The 21,621-nt window shown below is 43.9% G+C and overlaps 1 protein-coding gene across 3 annotated transcripts; it reads right to left on the bottom strand.

Annotated features, from left to right (window-relative positions):
• Positions 1-446: 446 nt before the first annotated feature.
• LOC110501782 (uncharacterized) lies at positions 447-21,402 on the bottom strand. Of its 3 annotated transcripts, none has more exons than XM_090216003.1 (14): positions 20,810-21,402; positions 11,963-13,315; positions 10,685-11,794; positions 10,373-10,489; positions 9,434-9,571; positions 8,171-8,274; positions 7,389-7,444; positions 6,993-7,153; positions 6,151-6,285; positions 4,557-4,599; positions 4,417-4,454; positions 4,151-4,238; positions 3,728-3,951; positions 447-2,635 (listed from the first exon to the last, which is right to left on the bottom strand). In XM_090216003.1, the coding sequence occupies exons 1-13, from the start codon at positions 21,144-21,146 to the stop codon at positions 3,741-3,743; spliced, it is 3,891 nt and encodes a 1,296-aa protein (XP_090072129.1). In that variant the 5' UTR covers positions 21,147-21,402; the 3' UTR covers positions 447-2,635; positions 3,728-3,740. The 3 variants fall into 3 exon arrangements, with proteins under 3 accessions (XP_090072129.1, XP_036815029.1, XP_036815030.1); XM_036959134.2 differs by having other exon boundaries at positions 3,774-3,951; XM_036959135.2 differs by having other exon boundaries at positions 3,774-3,951; positions 21,257-21,374.
• Positions 21,403-21,621: the final 219 nt, after the last annotated feature.

The raw sequence follows: 21,621 nt of genomic DNA, 5'->3' as shown, positions 1-21,621 counted from the left end.
TTTTATCAAGAGTGCCAATAATTATGGACAGGCTATAATAATAGCCAAGGCTACAGAGGATAATTGGTGGCTCAAGAAATCAATGAAGTTCCACAGAGCACAAAGGAAGTCGAGAAATCCCTGCGGGATTCCCTGTGATGACCCTCATCTGACTGTGTAGTGGATTGGTAGAGGCATGGGCTAGTGGGAATTTTTACACCATATTTCTTATACCAAATCAAATCAAATTGGGACATAGCCCATATCACACTATGAGATGAACAACACATGAAGTCTGTATATATATATATATATATATTCATTATAATCTAAAAGGCAGAACTGATCCTAGATCAGCCCTCCTACTCTCAGATGCTTTACAAATATGGGCCCTGAGCTTGAGTGTGATCATGCAAACATAACTTCCCCCAATGATCACATTTAAAGAGTCAACAGAGAGGCAATTGTACAGAATGTTATTTTATTTATTAAATATGCATGTCTGACTAAAACGCCAGAGGTAATAGACCATTCATATTCGAAGGAAAACAACAAAGATATAAAAGGGTACTCTATCTACAAATATAGTACATCTCTATGCAAACCATAAATGAGAGCTGACACTTAGCATGTTTATTGAACTGAATTAATCCAAGATTCACACACATACACACAGTCTTGTACAACGAACCATGTGAGGACACACAATTCAGTCCCATTCAAAATCCTATTCTCCCTAACCCGTACCCTAATCTTAACCCTAATCTGAAAATCAAACCTTAAACCTTAGCTCCTAATCCTAACCCTAAACCTAATTCTAACCCTAACACTAATTCTAACCTTAACCCTAAACCCCCTTGAAATAGCATTTGACCTTGTTGGGACCAACAAAATATCCCCAGTTAGTCAAATGTGGGTTCCCACAAGTATAGTTAAACACATCCACACATCCACACACGCGTCCACTCACACACACGCACACGCACACACAGCCTTTTGTGTTCCAAACTTCAGATGTTTGTCCCTACAGAACAGGGTGGGGTATGAGTCCCTCTGACAATGCAACATGTTGAAAATGTCTTCATACATTTTTAACTGTTGAAATACATTCAATAAATTACAAAAACTGTTGTACTGTTCCGATCGACAGACAGCAGCTTGACCATCATTCAATGTGTCATAGGAAACCACTTTGGTGCATCGATTCTTCTTCTGACAAATACAGTACATTGATTTTCCATCTGTCATGCCGTTAAATATCTTTACACAATGTAACAATACTTGACACACACAAAACAAGTTTTTGCAGCATTCTCTTTTCAACCTGCTTTTTCAGTACACACACACACACACACACACACACACACACACACACACACACACACACACACACACACACACACACACACACACACACACAGACAGACACACACACATACACACAGACACACACACACTTTGCAGAACAAACAGACATGCATCCACACATTATGAATACATGGTATACAACGTAACTTTTATCATTTATGGATTGCTTTTATTATTGCTTTTGACATACGATCAAATCATATGATCAAATTTGCACTGATCAAATCAGTGTGAAGTGTTTTTGGTGCACTTAATCATGGATGTGGTTGACTGGAGACCAGGCAGTGGTAGCCTGCGTGCCAGTGTGTTTATGCTACCCTGCCAACTCCTTATCACTCATTGCCATGTTTGGCTTGACAAGGACAGCAATGGAGTATGCAAGAGCACAAACAAATCTGGGACCAGGCTAAAGCCTAATTTACACCTTCCACTTCTGAGCTGTCCACTTGGTCCACTCAAACAAAGTTATGCAAAATCGAATGTCCACTCCTGTCCGTTCGGACACTTTGCCAAGGAGGTGCGCAAATGCGGACCTTGTGTGGACGTTGAAGTGAAGTAGAAGGTGTGTAAATTAGGCTTATGGCAATGGTGGAGTTGGCTGGTGAGGCAGCGCCAGAGGTGGAGTTGGCTGGCTAGGCAGGGCAAGAGGCGGAGTTGGCTGGTGAGGCAGGGCAAGAGGCGGAGTTGGCTGGCTAGGCAGGGCCAGAGGCGGAGTTGGCTGGCGAGGCAGGGCCAGAGGCAAAGTTGGCTGGCGAGGCAGGGCCAGATGCAAAGTTGGCTGGTGAGGCAGGACCAGAGGTACAGTTGGCTGGCTAGGCAGGGCCAGAGGTGGGGTTGGCTGGCTAGGCAAGGCCAGAGGCGGAGTTGGCTGGCTAGGCAGGGCCAGAGGTGGGGTTGGCTGGCTAGGCAGGGCCAGAGGCGGGGTTGGCTGGCTAGGCAGGGCCAGAGGTGGGGTTGGCTGGCTAGGCAAGGCCAGAGGCGGAGTTGGCTGGCTAGGCAGGGCCAGAGGTGGGGTTGACTGGCTAGGCAGGGCCAGAGGCGGAGTTGGCTGGCTAGGCAGGGCCAGAGGTGGGGTTGGCTGGCTAGGCAGGGCCAGAGGCGGAGTTGGCTGGCTAGGCAGGGCCAGAGGCGGGGTAGCCGGGCGTCAGAAGTAGTCCCGACGTCGTGAGTCGTCGTTAATGAACGAAGGGTTCCATTGGGCGGGATAGATACAGGAGTGACGGGAGCCTGGCAGGCCAGAGAACGGGTAGAGGCCGTTACGCTCTAGGTCAGAGTTACGTAACGCAGGCTGCAACACAAATATGGGGTGGTCAGTATCAACGGGGAGGGGGGGGGGGAGAAAGAGAGCGGTGTAGGCTAATCCTTACCTGCTATGGTGGACCAAAAATAACAAACATAGTGGCCCTTCTGTCTAATTGGTTTGTCTATTGTCTTCTAGAGAAATGCTATGTTTATGTGTTAACATTGTGTTTTGTTTCTTTATGTACCGCTAGATGTCTGTGCTTATAGAGAATAGATGTTTATACATAGAGTACATAGACGTATACTGTATGTACTGAGTAGTAGTTTCTATATGTACAGTGTAGTAGTTTCTATATGTACAGTGTAGTAGTTTCTATATGTACAGAGTAGTAGTTTCTATACGTACAGAGTAGTAGATTCTATATGTACAGTGTAGTAGTTTCTATATGTACAGAGTAGTAGTTTCTATACGTACAGAGTAGTAGATTCTATATGTACAGTGTAGTAGTTTCTATATGTACAGAGTATAGTTTCTATATGTACAGAGTAGTAGCTTTTATACGTACAGAGTAGTAGATTCTATATGTACAGTGTAGTAGTTTCTATATGTACAGAGTAGTAGTTTCTATATGTACAGAGTAGTAGTTTCTATATGTACAGAGTAGTAGCTTTTATACGTACAGAGTAGTAGATTCTATATGTACAGTGTAGTAGTTTCTATATGTACAGAGTAGTAGTTTCTATATGTACAGTGTAGTAGTTTCTATATGTACAGAGTAGTAGCTTTTATACGTACAGAGTAGTAGATTCTATATGTACAGTGTAGTAGTTTCTATATGTACAGAGTATAGTTTCTATATGTACAGAGTAGTAGTTTCTATACGTACAGAGTAGTAGATTCTATATGTACAGTGTAGTAGTTTCTATATGTACAGAGTAGTAGTTTCTATACGTACAGAGTAGTAGATTCTATATGTACAGTGTAGTAGTTTCTATATGTACAGAGTATAGTTTCTATATGTACAGAGTAGTAGTTTCTATACGTACAGAGTAGTAGATTCTATATGTACAGTGTAGTAGTTTCTATATGTACAGAGTATAGTTTCTATATGTACAGAGTAGTAGCTTTTATACGTACAGAGTAGTAGATTCTATATGTACAGAGTAGTAGTGTCTATACATACAGAGTAGTAGATGTCTGTCATTTGTAGCAGGTTCTTGGTGCTACCGTTCTCCTGCATCTCGATGGCCTCTCTCCCCCACTCCATAGAAACACGGTTACTCTTTGGGAACTCTGCGTACGGCGACATTTGAAAATCGCCACTTTTGAAAATGATCTTGTTGATGTCATTCTTGTCTTTCCTGTAAAGGGATACACAAAATATTATAAGTTCACTCAATTATTTTATAAACACTTATAACAGTTATTACAAAATGTGTGGTCAATTAAATGTTTCCAATATGGCACAACATGGACTGAGAATAAGGAATTAGTGGTTGTCCTCTTACTACTGTGTTATTAAATGGTTATAACTACAGCAATAGTGTCATGGAATCTTACTTGCAGCAGGTGACAATGAGAGCGATGATGAGAACAAGGAGTAGGGCACCCCCTACTGGCGATACCACCACAGCTATCAGCTTGTAGACTAGAAGACAAAATGTTATGATTAAACTGGAGGTCTACGCTGTGACTGTGAGTGCAGAAAGAATAACCATGACAACAACTAAGGAGTTAAGTGACTCAAATGTTGTCTTGATTCTCCATTATATATTTTTCTCACACTTTTTAAATGATCATTTAAGTCATTAAAGTCTCAGACTTACAATTTCCACAGTTGAATCCTCCAAATCCAAATGTGCACCTGAAAGATATAAACAACCAAATATAAGACCAAAAAATCATGAATAACATGTATTAATGGAATGGTCCAGTGGATTAGATGATTAGAGTTGTCACTGCTTACCTGACACAGGTTCCATTGACCCGTTTCAGACCATCACCGCATTCTGTAAGATGTCATTTTACAATAATTTCAAAGCAACAACATTTTTGTTTTATAATACATTTTCTTTTCAAAAAGCTGCCTGCTAAAATGAAAATAAATAAAGTAAATTTGACATAAGATATGTTTGACTGAGGCTGGGTCATATTCACAAGGCACCAAAACGAAGAAAACGCACTGAAACCCCGCCAGGGAATACGTGTTTTTTGTTTTGCATTGCAAAACGTTTTGCTATGGTATGCTTTAACGTCTGCTTGCTCCACCCTTCCAGGCCTCACCTAGACAAGATGTAGGACTACCCTCCACCTTATCCTCGTTTCAGGCCTCACCTAGGCAAGATGTAGGACTTACCCTCCACGTTATCCTTGTTTCAGGCCTCACCTAGGCAAGATGTAGGACTACCCTCCACCTTATCCTCGTTTCAGGCCTCACCTAGGCAAGACGGAAGACTACCCTCCACCTTATCCTCGTTTCAGGCCTCACCTAGGCAAGATGTAGGACTACCCTCCACCTTATCCTCGTTTCAGGCCTCACCTAGACAAGATGGAAGACTACCCTCCACCTTATCCTCGTTTCAGGCCTCACCTAGGCAAGATGTAGGACTACCCTCCAACTTATCCTCGTTTCAGGCCTCACCTAGACAAGATGGAAGACTACCCTCCACCTTATCCTCGTTTCAGGCCTCACCTAGGCAAGATGTAGGACTACCCTCCACCTTATCCTCGTTTCAGGCCTCACCTAGGCAAGATGTAGGACTACCCTCCACCTTATCCTCGTTTCAGGCCTCACCTAGACAAGATGGAAGACTACCCTCCACCTTATCCTCGTTTCAGGCCTCACCTAGGCAAGATGTAGGACTACCCTCCACCTTATCCTCGTTTCAGGCCTCTCCTAGGCAAGATGTAGGACTACCCTCCACCTTATCCTCGTTTCAGGCCTCACCTAAGCAAGATGGAATACTACCCTCCACCTTATCCTCGTTTCAGGCCTCACCTAGGCAAGATGGAAGACTACCCTCCACCTTATCCTCATTTCAGGCCTCACCTAGGCAAGACAGAAGACTACCCTCCACCTTATCCTCGTTTCAGGCCTCACCTAGGCAAGATGTAGGACTTACCCTCCACCTTATCCTTGTTTCAGGCCTCACCTAGGCAAGATGTAGGACTACCCTCCACCTTATCCTTGTTTCAGGCCTCACCTAGGCAAGATGGAAGACTACACTCCATCTTATCCTCGTTTCAGGCCTCACCTAGGCAAACTGTAGGACTACCCTCCACCTTATCCTCGTTTCAGGCCTCACCTAGGCAAGATGTAGGACTACCCTCCACCTTATCCTTGTTTCAGGCCTCACCTAGGCAAGACGGAAGACTACCCTCCACCGTATCCTCGTTTCAGGCCTCACCTAGGCAAGATGGAAGACTACCCTCCACCTTATCCTCGTTTCAGGCCTCACCTAGGCAAGATGTAGGACTACCCTACACCTTATCCTCATTTCAGGCCTCACCTAGGCAAGACAGAAGACTACCCTCCACCTTATCCTCGTTTCAGGCCTCACCTAGGCAGGACTGGTCCTCAGGGTTGAGTTTGAAGTACCCTGGTTGACAATGGCAGTAGGCTGTCCCATTGGAGTCGACACAGAAGGAACGCTCTAGGTGACACTGGGTATTCTGGGCCAGACACAGACTCTCAACTGAGGGGCAGAGAGGGGTAGATTAGGATGGGAGAGGGGTAGATTAGGATGGCTGTAGCAGGGTCAGGTATTAAATGTAAAACATGCTAATGTCATACATTGACGTTCATCGTTTTTTGGGCTAGAAAATGCTAAAGTTAGCAGATGGTGTCAGTGACGGCGTACACAAACCCAATGCATGGATTGAATTCTGCCTTTGTCCCCACAGGCTGCTTACAAGGTAACAAAACAAATATGTAATTTTGAAATTAGGATGAACTAATCCTTTAAGACTGTGATTAGGGGAAAGAGATGAGGATGGGTCATGAAGCTGAGGGTGAAAGAAGGGAAGACGGTGGATGGAGGAAGTTGAGAGAGGAAGATGGAGGTAAGAGAGTGCTGTTACCGTGATAGGAGCACTGGTGAGTGACCACCACTCTGCTGTGTCCAGCAGTGCTGTTACAGTTGTTCAGAGACATCTGTATGCTGACGCCGTTATAGTCATTCAGGGTAAGAGTTAGGGTTAGAGTAAAGAGGAGAGGATTGGTCATGAAGACGAGGGAGGAGGACTGAGGATGATGAATGGAGGAAGACAAGCGGGGCGGCAGGTAGCCTAGTGGTTAAGAGTGCTGGGTAATTAACCGAAAGGTCACTGGTTCAAATCCCTGAGTTGACTAGATAAAAAATAAATGAGAGCACATGACAGAGGGATGTAGAGAGTGCTGTACCTTGATAGGAGAGCTGGTGAGTGACCACCACTCTGCAGTGTCCAGCAGTGCTGTTACAATTGTTCAGAGACATCTGTATGCTGTCATAGACCTCAGAGCTGGTCACGTCAGCAGAGAGGGAGAACATGTTGACAGCAGAGATATGAACTCCGTCTTCCCCTCTGGAACACACACACATGACAGCAAACTTGATTTAGTCCATTTAAATCCCCAAAAGCGTCAAGAGTTGTAAAGTTGTTGTTTTATTGAACATACATTACAATAAAGTCCTTTTAAATGTATCAAGAGTGTATTGGTATTGCTTGATTTTTTATTACACTTTACATGCAATGTTGTCATGCAATGTTGTCATGCATGTTGTGCAAAGACAATCTTATGGGGGAAGAAGAAACTCACTTTTTACTCAAAGTAGAGCGCCGGTAACCATGCAGAATTGATAATGAGGCATTGAGCTGTAAAAAAAAAAAAGCGTGAGGGCTAAATATTATTAGTTGGGCATGATCACATTTAATTATTTATAATACATTATCTATGTCTTCCTTACATTCCTAATACATCTATCAAATTGATTGAACAGGCTTGCTGCACCATTACAACAAATACACAATACACAATGTCAGTGATAGTCATTCCTCTTTCCACACTAGGGTTGCAAAACTCCCGGTAATCTAGCAAACATACCAACATTCTTGAGAGATTCCAAAATTACTAGTTACAGGGAATATTCAGGGATGTATACAGGGAATATTTTGGGATGTATACAGGGAATATTCGGGGATGTATACAGGGAATATTCGGGGATGTAAACAGGGAATATTCTGGGATGTATACAGGGAATATTCAGGGATGTATACAGGGAATATTCAGGAAGGTAAACAGGGAATATTCAGGGATGTATACAGGGAATATTCTGGGATGTATACAGGGAATATTCTGGGATGTAAACAGGGAATATTCTGTGATGTATACAGGGAATATTCAGGGATGTATGCAGGGAATATTCAGGTAGGTATACAGGGAATATTCAGGGATGAATACAGGGAATATTATGGGATGTATACAGGGAATATTCAGGAAGGTATACAGGGAATATTGAGGGATGTATACAGGGAATATTCAGAAAGGTATACAGGGAATATTCCCTCCTTCTGCAACTCCCAGCCTGTCCCTGTCCTTACCAGCTGGTTGATCTCTCTCTGGATCTCATGCAGTGTGGCGCTCCTGGAGAGCAGTGGGTCATAGTGAGAGTTGTTGACACTGAACGTCCCCAAGAAAGTTTTTGCTGTAGAGGTAAACAGACACTGTGGTTAACTAAGGTTCAGGACTGTCTCTAAAGTTTACAGTCATTTCTTTCAACTAATGAAATATAGCTAACCCTTTATTGAGAATGAATACATCAAAAGATTAGTAGTGTCTTATCTTATCATTACCTAATAACATAACCCAGGGTCCCCCAACTGGCAACCCCTGCATCGAATTTGCCCCGTGGGTGGTTTAATTATTTGTTCCAAAATATTCTGACGCATAATAGAGAGAAACGTGATCGTATACAAATGTAAGCAAGGATGGAAATCATGTTTGAGTAAAATATTATATCTGTTTGGGCTAATAGTAGTCAATTTGCAGTCTACAAATGATTTGTAATTATGTTCCACCCCCCAATCATCTTGTTATGAAAAAAAATCTACAATCTAGTTGATGATGGCTGACATAACCTATAACATAACCTGATCAACCACACAAGCCACGGCCTGTTCACCTCGCTATCATCCAGAAGGATCAAAGCTGGGACCGACAGACTGAAAAACAGCTTCTATCTCAAGGCCATCAGACTGTTCAATAGCCATCACTAGCTGGCTTCCACCCGGTTACTCAACCCTGCACCTTAAGAGGCTGCTGCCCCATATACATAGACTTGGAATCACTGGCCACTTTAATAATGGAACAATAGTCACTTTAATAATAATAACATAATAATGTTTAAATACTGCTTTATTCATCTCATACTGTATGTATATACTGTATTCTATTCTACTGTATTTTAGTCATTGCCACTCCGACGTTGCTCGACCTAATATTCATATATTTCTTCATTCCATTCTTTTAGACGTGTGTGTATTGTTATGAATTGTTAGATACTACTGCACTGTTGGAGCTAGGAACACACGCATTTCGCTACACCCACAATTGCATCTGCTAAATATGTGTATGTGACCAATCAAATTTGATTTGATCTAATATAACCTAAACAAGGCCCTACGTATTGTTTATATTGTCATGTGATATGAGACTTGTAAATAAAGCATGTATGTTTAGTTGTATGTAGTGCAACTGGCTTACTTTAACATCACCCCAAAAATAAAGAGCTAAATATTGTTTATATTTTTATCGTCATATGAGACTGTAAACAAAGGCTGTGTGTACTGTTTGTTAAGCCGTACCTCGCGTGCAGTCTCGTCCGTTCTCAATGTCAAGGCCCAGGGGACACTCGCAGCTGAAGGAGCCCCTGGTGTTAACACACGTAGAGTCACTGGGACATGGGCCCGAGGGGCCGGGGCCAATCTCACACTCATCCACATCTGGACACAGCAGAGACAGAGGACAGAGAGGGCAGTGTGAACATAGAGGACAAGATGACTATAGTGAATACAATCAGCAATATAAAGACATTTTCACATCTGGACAAACAAAGCAACACAGATACATAGACAGAGGACAAGGACAGAGGACAGCTGACAGAGGACAGATGACAGAGATCAGTTACATAAAACTGCACAAAACGTGAATCATTAAACCCTCACTAAAACTCTCTCTGGTCCTGGGCCAAGAGACTTGGGGCTCTATAGCTGCTGCATTAGGCATCCATTTCCCTATGGGTTGTATACAGGTTGTTCACACCTCTGTTACTATGCCAGGTTGCTAGGGTCACCTAGACTCAATCATGGACACTCTTACTGACAGTTGTGGTTGCTTTGCGTGATGTATTGTTGTCTCTACCTTCTTGCCCTTTGTGCTGTTGTCTGTGCCCAATAATGTTTGTACCATATTTTGTGCTGCTACCATGTTGTGCTGCTGCCATAGAAAGAGGAGTGAGAGGCCCCGGTGCACAACTGAGCAAGAGGACAAGTACATTAGAGTGTCTATTTTGAGAAACAGACGCCTCACAAGTCCTCAACTGGCAGCTTCGTGAAATAGTACCCGCAAAACACCAGTCTCAACGTCAACAGGGAAGAGGCGACTCCAGGATGCTGGCCTTCTAGGCAGAGTTGCAAAGAAAAAGTCATTCTCAGACTGGCCAATAAAAAGAAAAGATTAAGATGGGCAAAAGAACACAAACACTGGACAGGTGAACTCGGCTGGGAATGATAGGTTGAACTCACCCTCATTGCAGATAGGTCCTGTCCATGCTGACAGACAGTAACAGGTGAATTCCCTCCCTCCATAGGTCTCTCTACACCCACCTCCGTTCAGACAGGGGTTGGGCTCACAGGCACTACCTAAAGAAGAGAGATGGATTCAGACTGATGTACTGCATCTCATATCAATGCAGTTCATAGATTTTCTTCATTGTTCCAAACAACAGACATTAGGATTTGGGAATACACACATCTTAATTCCACGTTTCCAGCTAAATTCAGGGAAAAACTAACTTTAGCAGAATAAAAGTTTTAAAAGATATACTGTTGACAAACCTGGTGTCTGAGGTGTAGATCTGATGTCCATTGGAGCTGTGGTCACTTCTACCTCAGTGGTCCCCCTGTCAGTGTGTTTCCCTGTAGTGTGCAGTTCCACTGTGCTCCTGGTGGTGGTGCTGTGGCTGTAGGAAGAGGAGGCTGTAGTAGTGGTGGTGATGTCCTGGCCGCTGTGGGGCGTGGTGTTCCCCGGTGTGGCCGTGCTGGTCTCCAGGTGCAAGGTGGTTACATCGGTGAAGCTGGTGACGTCGGTGAAGCTCACCCCTGTTGAGGGCTCCTGGGTCTGGGTCTGAAGTGTAGCTGGGCGCTGGGGGGTTGAAGCCGAGGTCTGGAGACCCAGAGTGGTCTCAGTGGTAATGGTGGTAGGGATGGTGGTGGGTTGAGTCTGGGCTTCGACGGAGGTGGTGCTAAGCTGAACCATCCTTGTCGTAACCAGAGGGGGTGTCAGTGTGGTGCTGGTTGCCGTAGTAAATCTGTAGGTCTCCTCCTCAGTGACCTGTGACGTCATCATAACGGTAACAGATGTGGTGGACATCAGGACCTCTGTGGTCACCGCCGGCGATGGCTGCTCTGTCTTGGGGACAAAGGGAGGCTGGCTTGAGATGAACCGGGACAGGGAGTCGTCCAGAGCGGTGGCACTTTCTCGTAGCGTCGGGTGAGCAGTAGTTAGAGCCAGACCTACGATGGTAGGTGTGTCCTCTGTGTGGAGTGATGTGACTCCTTCTGTCTCACCCTGGCTCCCCTGGGTGCTGAGGGCACCTGTGGAGGACTCTGTGGAAGTGCCAGACCCGGTGACCATGATGGAGGGAGTATCTCTATCTCCTTCCTGAGAGGTGTTGGTGCTGGGATGGCTGGGTCCTTCTGAAAACAGGAAGGGGGGCTGTGAAGAATCAGGGACCCCATCTTCTGTCTGGGACGTCCTGCCGCTGGAGGGCTGACTGGAGTCTGTTGTGTCTGTGTCCTGTCTGCTGTGGTTATCAGCCACGCTGAGAGGGGGGGTGGAGTAGGGGGTTCCCTCCGAAATCAGAGAGGTGAGGTCCTGCTGTTGGGTCACATTGGGGGGTTCAGTCAGCGGGTTGGTCCCTCTGGAGGACAAACCACCAGGCCTCTCTGTTTAGAATAAGTAGAAGAAGAGGAAGAGGGAGAAGAAGATTACTTTTTGTCCATTTACAACATGAGAAATGGAAATTAGTATTTTGCATATCCCATTCTCCCCGGTAGACATATACATACTGTATATACATATACACAAAGAGGGAATTTCAGAAGGTTGTTTACCTTGTGAAGAGTTGGTGTTGGAGTGGGGGTGAGAGTCAGACCCAGACGTAGCGTCATGCCCATGGTCAGGTCCAGTGGAGCGGCTGGTCGGGAGGCCCAAGGTGGAGTCCTTAGGGTACATGGAGGTGCTGTTGGAGCTCACAGACAGTAAGGTCCTCTCTCCCGCTCGACTCATAGTGGAGGAGATGTAGGTGCGGTCGGTGTGGACAGGGATAGGGAGAGCCATGGTTCCTAGGTCGGTCCACTGTTCCTGCCTGAGAGTATCTGTTGACTGTCCTTGGCCGAGACCCACGGTGCCTTGGTTTGTGGAGTGGTCCTCTCTGAGACCCATGGTGCCACGGATTGTGGACTGGTCCTCTCTGAGGCCCACAGTGCCTTGGTTTGTGGACTGGTCCTCGCTGAGACCCATGGTGCTTTGGGTTGTGGATTGGTCCTCTCTGAGATCCACAGTACCTCGGTTTGTGGACTGGTCCTCTCTGAGTCCCATGGTGCCTCGGGTTGTGGGCTGGTCCTCGCTGAGACCCACGGTGCCTCGGTTTGTGGACTGGTCCTCTCTGAGACCCACAGTACCTCGGTTTGTGGACTGGTCCTCTCTGAGGCCCTCAGTGCCTTGGTTTGTGGACTGGTCCTCTCTGAGACCCACGGTGCCTCGGTTTGTGGACTGGTCCTCTCTGAGACCCACAGTACCTCGGTTTGTGGACTGGTTCTCTCTGAGGCCCTGAGTGCCTTGGTTTGTGGACTGGTCCTCACTGAGACCCATGGTGCCTCGGATATTGGACTGGTCCTCTCTGAGGCCCTCAGTGCCTCGGTTTGTGGACTGGTCCTCACTGAGACCCATGGTGCCTCGGATATTGGACTGGTCCTCGCTGAGACTCAAGGTGCCCCGGTTTGTGGACTGGTCCTCTCTGAGACCCACAGTACCCCGGTTTGTGGACTGGTCCTCTCTGAGGCCCTCAATGCCTTGGTTTGTGGACTGGTTCTCGCTGAGACCCACGGTGCCTTGGGTTGTGGATTGGTCTTCTCTGAGATCCACAGTACCTCGGTTTGTGGACTGGTCCCCTCTGAGACTGCTGTCAGCATCAGGGCTGTCCTGAGGTGGTCTGGCTTCCGTAACAGACACAGACCTAAGTTCTACTGAGCGTTTTGTTTCAGTCAAAGCCCTGAGCTGTGCTGGGAGCCCAGAGTAGGCCTCTGGTAGGTGGTCTGGTGTTAGTCTGGTCTTGTCCTCCCACTGTGTGGTAGCCTCTGTAGACACTACAATGGTAGAGCTCCTCTGCTCCGTCGACAAACCAAGGTTCCCTTCTGATGTCCAACTGGTTGAGCCCGAGGAGAGACGTATGTTTTGTTCAGTGGCTGAAGAATAAATATATAAATACAATTCAAAAAGGATGACAGGTATGTGTTTTCTGTATTCAAGGAAAGCTATGTGAAACATAGGCCTACATAAAAAGTTGGGAAGAAAGACACCCAAAACAAAACCCTAAATGTCTGGACCACCAGATGGCCCCGGAGAGGTTTTTATCTTGCTTCAAACTCTAAAAGGGAAGATGTCAGGAGTTGCTGCCTGCAGCTGTTCTGATTTTGGGTGGAGAACAATTGGCAGCCAGGCCTGTCTACCCTAACAAAAGCCTGGGCCCTAAATATGGAGGTGACTCTGGCCTTTGGGACTTTGCCATTTCCTTCCTTAAGCTGACATAGCAGAAGCCATAGATGTTATAATACTGTCAAACTGCAGACGTTGTTTGGGTTCATATTGAAGAAGAGTTTGCTCTCTGGCTCACAGTTTTTTGGGGCTTTTTGAAAACAGTCAGTTAAAGACATGCTCCGCTAGTATTTTTTAAACCTCCCGCTTTGTGATGGATGTGTCAATGTGTAGTTCATACATGCATAATCTATAAGCAGAATTACTGTTTTACCTCAATTAGCCACGAAATCCCTAGTTTGAAAGTGACCGTTTTTTGGAAGATGCCATCTTGCCTACATTTACCCCTATTTGGACAGCCCTCTAGCAATTTGAGTTTCAGCCAATGAGCTTCAGCCCTTCGCCATTTAAGTGACAGCTAGCAAGACGCACACACAGTAGAGCGAGAGAGAGAGAGCAATGACAGGGTGCACATATGTGACTCATTTCAGGAAACTGGGCGTATGTCGAGAGTCACTAATTGACAGGAGAGCCATTTGAACGTAAACTATTATTTATTCATCAAAATGTGTTTTTTGGCAGAAATGCCTTCTGGAACATGTGAACTTTCATGTGCCTTAATAACAAACCTGTATGCCATCTGTAAACGAATAAAATGGTTAAATTATGAGCCTAGTTGGTTTAGCCATGGAAAAAGAAAGGAACCTTCCCGCTTGCCATGATTGGCAGAGATAATGGATGGGCTGGACATACTGGCAGATGGGTTCGGAATGGTCTGCCATGTAGCATGCTTCTGTCTATAACATGAGCTGGTCAGTATTTGTAGATAATCCTTTCTAACACTGCTTTTTTTTAAGATATCAAAGTGTTGCTCTCCACTTTCTGGAGGACCGAGTTTTGAAATCAGTGGAAGGCCCGGTGGAATTAGAGTATGATAGCTAAGAAGATGGAGAAAATTCTGGTCATTGATTGCAAATATGCAGTGGGAGTCGAAAAGAGAACACAGAAAGCTGTATAAAACACCTGTCTCCGGATAACATCTTCAAACTAAGGGCAACCATGGCATCCGCGACAGAGAGGGAGAAACGTCCATACATGTATACAGGTAAGACAGTTTAGCTAGCTACATTTTCAGATATTACACATTTCTAATTTTGTCAGAAAATAATTGTAATTTCAAGTTAAAGCATACTGTTAGGTAGCTAGCTAACATCAGCTGTATGGCTCGCTAGCTAACGTTACGTGTATGATCTGTGACAACGCTCTGAGGTTATGAACACCCAGGGTGCACTCTGGCACTCCAGATTGAATTAATTAATACACCTGTAGTATAAACCAGCCTTTAGTCTTGAAATCTTTGGTTGATTATTACATGGCCTCACATGTGAATCCTTAAAGAGATGAGCGGGGCTAAGGCTTAAGAGGGTAAAAACGATGCAAAATGGGTGTAGACAAAGAAGAGCTCTCCAGTAGGTTTACAAAAACATTCAAGTGCCATTTTCTCAAAAGTGAGGTTACAGGTTTATCAACTTTCAAAGCAGAATTACTTTCCCATTGTTCCTCAACTGTAGTGTATGATATGCCATTTTCTAGCTCTGTCTCTACTTTTATCCAATGTAAAACACAAGACCGAATCAAGCCGGTCGGTCACATTTATACACATTTGTTACGTAGTACACAGGTTTTGGGGACTAAAGGCTAAAAAGTATACAAATCTCATTTAAATCTAACAATTAATTGGTATGTTCATTGCTTTATTTTTTTCCAATTAAGTTTCCGTTTGTAAAGATACATGACTAGGCCTCCTACTACTAACATATGTCAGTTCTAAGCCTCCTACTACTAAAATATGGCAGTTGTAGGCCTCTTACTACTAAGATATGTCAGTTCTAGGCCTCCTATTACTAAAATATGGCAGTTCTAGGCCTCCTATTACTAAAATATGGCAGTTCTAGGCCTCCTACTACTAAGATATGGCAGTTCTAAGCCTCCTACTGCTAAGATATGGAGGTTCTAGGCCTCCTACTACTAAAATATGGCAGTTCTAGGCCTCCTACTACTAAGATATGGCAGTTCTAAGCCTCCTACTGCTAAGATGTGGAGGTTCTAGGCCTCCTACTACTAAGATATGGCAGTTCTAGGCCTCCTATTACTAAAATATGGCAGTTCTAGGCCTCCTACTACTAAGATATAGCAGTTCTAGGCCTCCTATTACTAAAATATGGTAGTTCTAGGCCTCATACTACTAAAATATGGTAGTTCTAGACCTCCTACTACTAAGATATGGCAGTTCTAGGCCTCCTATTACTAAAATATTGCAGTTCTAGGCCTCCTATTACTAAAATATGGCAGTTCTAGACCTCATACTACTAAGATATGGTAGTTATAGACCTCCTACTACTAAGATAGGGCAGTAGTTCTTGGCCTACATGTGCAGATGACACATGTAGGCTATTTCATGGTATGAGAACAAAACAGACACCCCGGGTGTGCTGTGTTCCTGTCCGTATCACCACTACTACTAGGGCCTACAAACTCCACCTAGGCCTAAAGCTGGGTTTATAGATGGTCTGGGGCCTGAAATCTCCACCCCTCTACTCTGTGGCAGCCTGCCTGTTTGTCTGCCTGTCTGTCAGCCTGGCACTTCTCCACTAACTCAACACTGCTGCTGGGGAGCTTTGGAACAATAACCTACTGCCACTGCCAAGGAAGAGCGCTGTCTGTGCTAGATAACATCCTGAATGTAACACATAGCAATGACACAGTCAAACAGTCAGGCTGTCAGACAGTATGCAGATAGCGGGAAGAAGAGTACAGCAACGGTACAGTCATTCCACAGAGAGAGAGACCTAGGATGCGTCCCAAATGGCACCGTATTCCCTATATAGTGCACTACTTTTGACCAGAGACGCACAGTGCCATCAGAAAGTATTCATAGCCCTTGACTTATTCCACATTTTGTTGTGTTACATACAGCCTGAATTCAAAAGTCATTAAATATATTTAATCACACATCTACACACAATACCAAATAATGACAAAATTAAAACACGTTTTTAGAAATAAACAATTCACACCCCTGAGTCAAAACATGTTAGAATCACCTTCGGCAGCAATAACAGCTGTGAGTCTTTCTGGGTAAATCTCTAAGACCTTTGCACACCTGGATTGTATAATATTTGCCCATAAAATAAAGGTTAAATAAATTAAATGAATATTATTTTAAAAATTCTTCAAGCCCTGTCAAATTGGTTGTTGATCATTGCTAGAAAAACATTTTCAAGTCTTGCCATAGATTTTCAAGCAGATTTAAGTCAAAACTATAACTCGGCCACTCAGGAACATTCACTGTCTTCTTGTTTTAGTTATTGTCCTGCTGAAAGGTGCATTAATCTCCTAGTGTCTTGTGGAAATCTACAATTTTGCCTTTCAGTTTATTTTTTATCCTGAAAAACTCCCTAGTCCCTAATGATTACAAGCATACCCATAACATCACAAAGCCACCACTATGCTTGAAAATATGGAGAGTAGTACTCAGTAATGTGTTGTATTGGACTTGTCCCAAACATAACACTTTGTATTCAGGACAAAAAGTGAATTGCTTTGAAACATTTATGTTATGGTATTACTTTAGTGCCTTGTCGCAAACAGGATGCATGTTTTGGAATATTTTATTCTGTAGAGGCTTCCTTCTTTTCACTCTGTCAATTAGTTTAGTTTTGTGGAACCTACCTGGTCTTTGTGGTTGAATTTCCATTTGAAATTCACTGCTCGGCTGAGGGACCTTACAAATAATTGTAGGTGTGGGGTACAGAGATGAGGTATTAATTCAAAAATCATGTTAAATACTATTATTGCACACAGTGTGTTCATGCAACTTATTATGTGACTTGTTAAGCAAGTTTTTACTCCTAAAATTATTTAAGATTGCCATAACAAAGGGGTTGAGTACTTATTGACTCAAGACATTTCAGCTTTTCATTTTTAATGAACTTGTAGACATTTCTAAAAACATAATTTCACTTTGACATTATGGGGTATTGTGTCTAGGTGTCAAATGTCTAGGTGATGCGGGTAAGGCGGAGTCAGGTGCAGGACACATAGATGAGTAATAACCGTTACTTTACTCAAAAACAATATTCCATAAAGGAGACAAAATAATCCAGGTCACAAAATGACCCAACTTGACAATAACAAACACGCACAAAACCAAGGGGGAAAACCATAGGGTTAAATAGGGAACAATGATTATGGAATGGAAACCAGGTGTGTATAATGAAGACAAAACAAATCGAAAATGAAACATGGATCGGTGGTGACGAGAAAACCGGTGACATCGACCGCCGAACTCCGCCCGAACAAGGAGAGGGACCAACTTCGGCGGAAGTCGTGACACTTGGCCAGTAACGCAAAAATCTCAATGTAATCCATTTTAAATTCAGGCTGTAACACAACTTAACGTGGAAAAAGGTCAAGGGGTGTGAATACTTTCTGAAGGCACTGTATGGGCCCTGGTCAAAAGTAGTGCAATATATAGGGATTATGGTTTCATTTGTGACACACTCTTAGAGAATTAGGCCATTTTCCTCTAAACTAAAGCTCTCTGGATGGAGTCCACTGGCCTAACTGGCTGGCTTATCCCTGCATTCAGTACACTGTAATCAAAAGCAGACTGGAATGGAGCACTATTGGTGCTGGCAGGACCAAGAAGTTAGCTTTTGTGTGTTTAGTTATTTTTATTTTTTTTACTTCTGTGGCTCCCAGTTCATGATGATGATGAAATGGCTTCTATCCCAAATGGCATCCTATTCTCTTTATAGTGCATATATACCAAATTTCCATGGAGACTTACCGCCACACCAGTGAGTTGCCAGTGTTTAATGTTAATACAAACTCTCGTGTAATTGTGTTTCCATAGCTAGGGCTGACAGTAAAGGCGTCCACATGCTTCCCAGCCGAAAACGGTTTGGAAAAGTTTGTGCATATATTATGATGACATTTTGTGACATTTTTGTTCGTTTTGGACTTCAGAGAGGGTTTTTTCGGCTGTTCGTGCAGACACATTTTTTTCTGGAGGCAAGCCGAAGTTCGGAGCCAAAGTCTATGTCCCTTCATAGGTAATTGGTCAACATTAGGGATTCTTCAATAAAGTCTTTGTTGTCATTCAATGAGATATGACTCATTTTCATGCACATTTTTTTCATTGCGTAATACTGCACCAAACATTGCGCGATTAAAATCTTCTCGGCAAAAATTCATGACAGATTTCTTGAGTTATCTTAGATTAATTCTGACTATTTTGAGGAAGTGTATACTGGCTATGACGTCCCAAAAGTGACAAACAGTATTATTGCCACTTTTTTCAAATGTTTCAAGTGAAGATCTTTTAAGGGACTATGTGAGCACACTCTTTCGGTTCGGCTAGCCGAGTTTTGTGGAGGCCCAGCTGAACTGATGCATGCAGAATCAACAACCTCTGCATAATCAAAACAAATGCTTTGTGAGAAGGTGTTAAAGGTAACAGTCAGTCAGTGTTGTGTAAATGCTGGCTGAAAAGTATCAGTGGCCTGGCTTTGGCCCCAAGTGAAAGCAGGTCTGCCGGAGCCATGGCCCAGTGAAACAGAGGTGCCGGCCCCCGTAGATGGAAACAGAAAATTCGGAGCCTTCTGGGTAAAACACTGGGGTAAATCCTGTATGGAAATGCATCATAACTTTTGACCGGCCTCTGGTCCTATTCCCTGGTCCCATTCCCTACATAGTGCACTACTTTTGACCAGGGTTTCAGGGCAAGCCATAAAGGTCCAGACTCAGACCTCTTGAGAGTGACTTATAAAGTGGATGTGATAGTTGCCCATAGTATGTTGGCTGGAGTACATCTGTGACATCACACCTTCCCTGATCTAAAGCCAACTGTCACTCACGGAGTGGCTCTTGCTCTGCTGGCTAAAATCGGTTGGCTTTGAGTTCTGTAGGCTTAGTGCATGCTGTTGTGCAGATGATTGCTGGTTTGCGCCCTGTTCGCCACAGAAGAGAATGCACTCTGTTACACTTCTATATGGAGAGATGACACTCTTCACCTTCTGGAAAAGCGGAAAATGTACCTCTCTCACAAACTCCAATGCAGACTGAGGCATTCTTCCGGTAAAGGCCTGAGAGACATTGTGGTTATCCCAGCTGTTGCCACCGATGTAGTGATTGAGAAGGGACAACGAGAACTGGACTTGAGCCAGCAACCCTGCAGTTAATAGGCAAGCACACTGCCCCCTGTGCCATAAAGGTTCAGACGTCTTGGCAGTGGCCGTAGTACGCTTACAAGGAAGCTATAATAACTAATGAACAATTATTCACCGAAAGAGTTAACACTTTCTCCACATGTAGTCACTGGCAATACCTCATAAGAATGTATGGAGGTAGACAACATTTCTAGCAGAGTCCTGAAACATGAGTCAACAAATACATTGATTGGTTTGAAACGTATACCTTGGAAGTTGTTCAATACAAGGTGTATAATTCTAATCGACTTTAGGCTATCAGCTGCCTATGATATTTTAGAATAATGACTCAAATGATCACTATGGTGAATTATACTATTATAAGAAGACCTTATTATGGCTTAGATCAGGCTACATCAAATGTCCATAGGCATATAAATGAATGACAGGGGACAAGGCCAGTTGATTTTCTTTGAGGGGATGCCTGCACTAGATTACAAGAAAATAACCCACCAAAACCATCAAACAGGAGGGGGAAAACATGCTTGTGTCAGTGTGGAAAAACCACCAGGTTCAGGTGGGGAATTCCAAGTACAATTCTGATAGCCCACAGATATGGCCTTATATAACCTAGTCATTTAGTAAGTTAAATGTTGGTTTCTGACTGTCAGCAAATTACGCAATCATTGTATCCATATTTTAAATGTATCCATGTTTTTTCTTATTTTGTTCTGGGGTTATCAGCCTAAATGCCGTTATTTTAAATTAGTCCAAGTGGACCCAAGGAATGTTGATCAAGAATCATATAAACATGTAATAAACCATCCGTTATAGCTTCTACATACAATGATCAAATCATGACTGAGGTGTAAATATTGTCACTCTGCGCGACCCTTGCCACATTACGGGATGGGACAGTGTGTAGAACTCTTGTCCCGTTTTCGAAGCCCAAGGGTGCACTCTTCCATATGTCTGTACCATACTGCACCTTACCTAATTTGTCTTCACTCAACGCCCGTGTCTCACTCTCATCGGAATGCCTGACTCTGTGGTGGAGTTCTGTTCCAGATGATGGTGATGATACCTCCCTAAAGTCCGTAGAAGTTGCCGGAGTAGTAAACAAGTATTTTGGTAAGGCAGTTATGGCAGTTATTTCTTCAGAGTTAGTAACCCGGGGAGAGAAGTATACCCCCGTTACCAGTGCCCTATCCATATCGTTGCTCCTGGAGGTGTAAATCCACGCATTGAGGGGTCTCAGAACGACCAAGAGAACCAACAGAGAAAGACGGGTTAGGACTACGTGACTCAAAAAGCAGGTTTCCATAATCATAACGACCCGTAAACGGCGACGGGTAGGCGTATATTCCAAACAAGTAGCAGCGAAGTGCCCACAGCCACCATCAGAAACTATATTTTTCAAAAATGTATAATTTTAAATACCTTCGGAGACCCTAAACATCATTTGATCCGATGAATTTTAATACGTTTGCAGACCGTGAAGTGGTGCAGTGGTGCTGGAAACAGAAGCCTGTTATCACATCATAGGCACCAAGCTCCTCCCACACACATCAGCGATAGTGGTTTCCACCCAATTCCGCCCTAGCAGGCTGAGGTTCCGCGGGATGTGGGCTATTGTTACACTCAACTAGACTTCAGAATATCAAGAATCTCTGAATCTGGTATTTTGCTGTGATTTCTTCAGTGTAAGATACTATAGTAGACTTTACATACATGCCCACAAGTGTGGAGTGCAGACCTCTCAGATGAAATGTCGACTTGATATTTCTGCAAATGTTACATTGTTG

Source organism: Oncorhynchus mykiss, chromosome 22, assembly GCF_057628025.1.
Source record: "Oncorhynchus mykiss isolate SJ-2025 chromosome 22, ASM5762802v1, whole genome shotgun sequence".
NCBI lineage: Eukaryota > Metazoa > Chordata > Actinopteri > Salmoniformes > Salmonidae > Oncorhynchus > Oncorhynchus mykiss.
The sequence above is the reverse complement of the archived record's forward strand: the minus strand, read 5'-3'. Positions and strand labels throughout refer to the sequence as shown.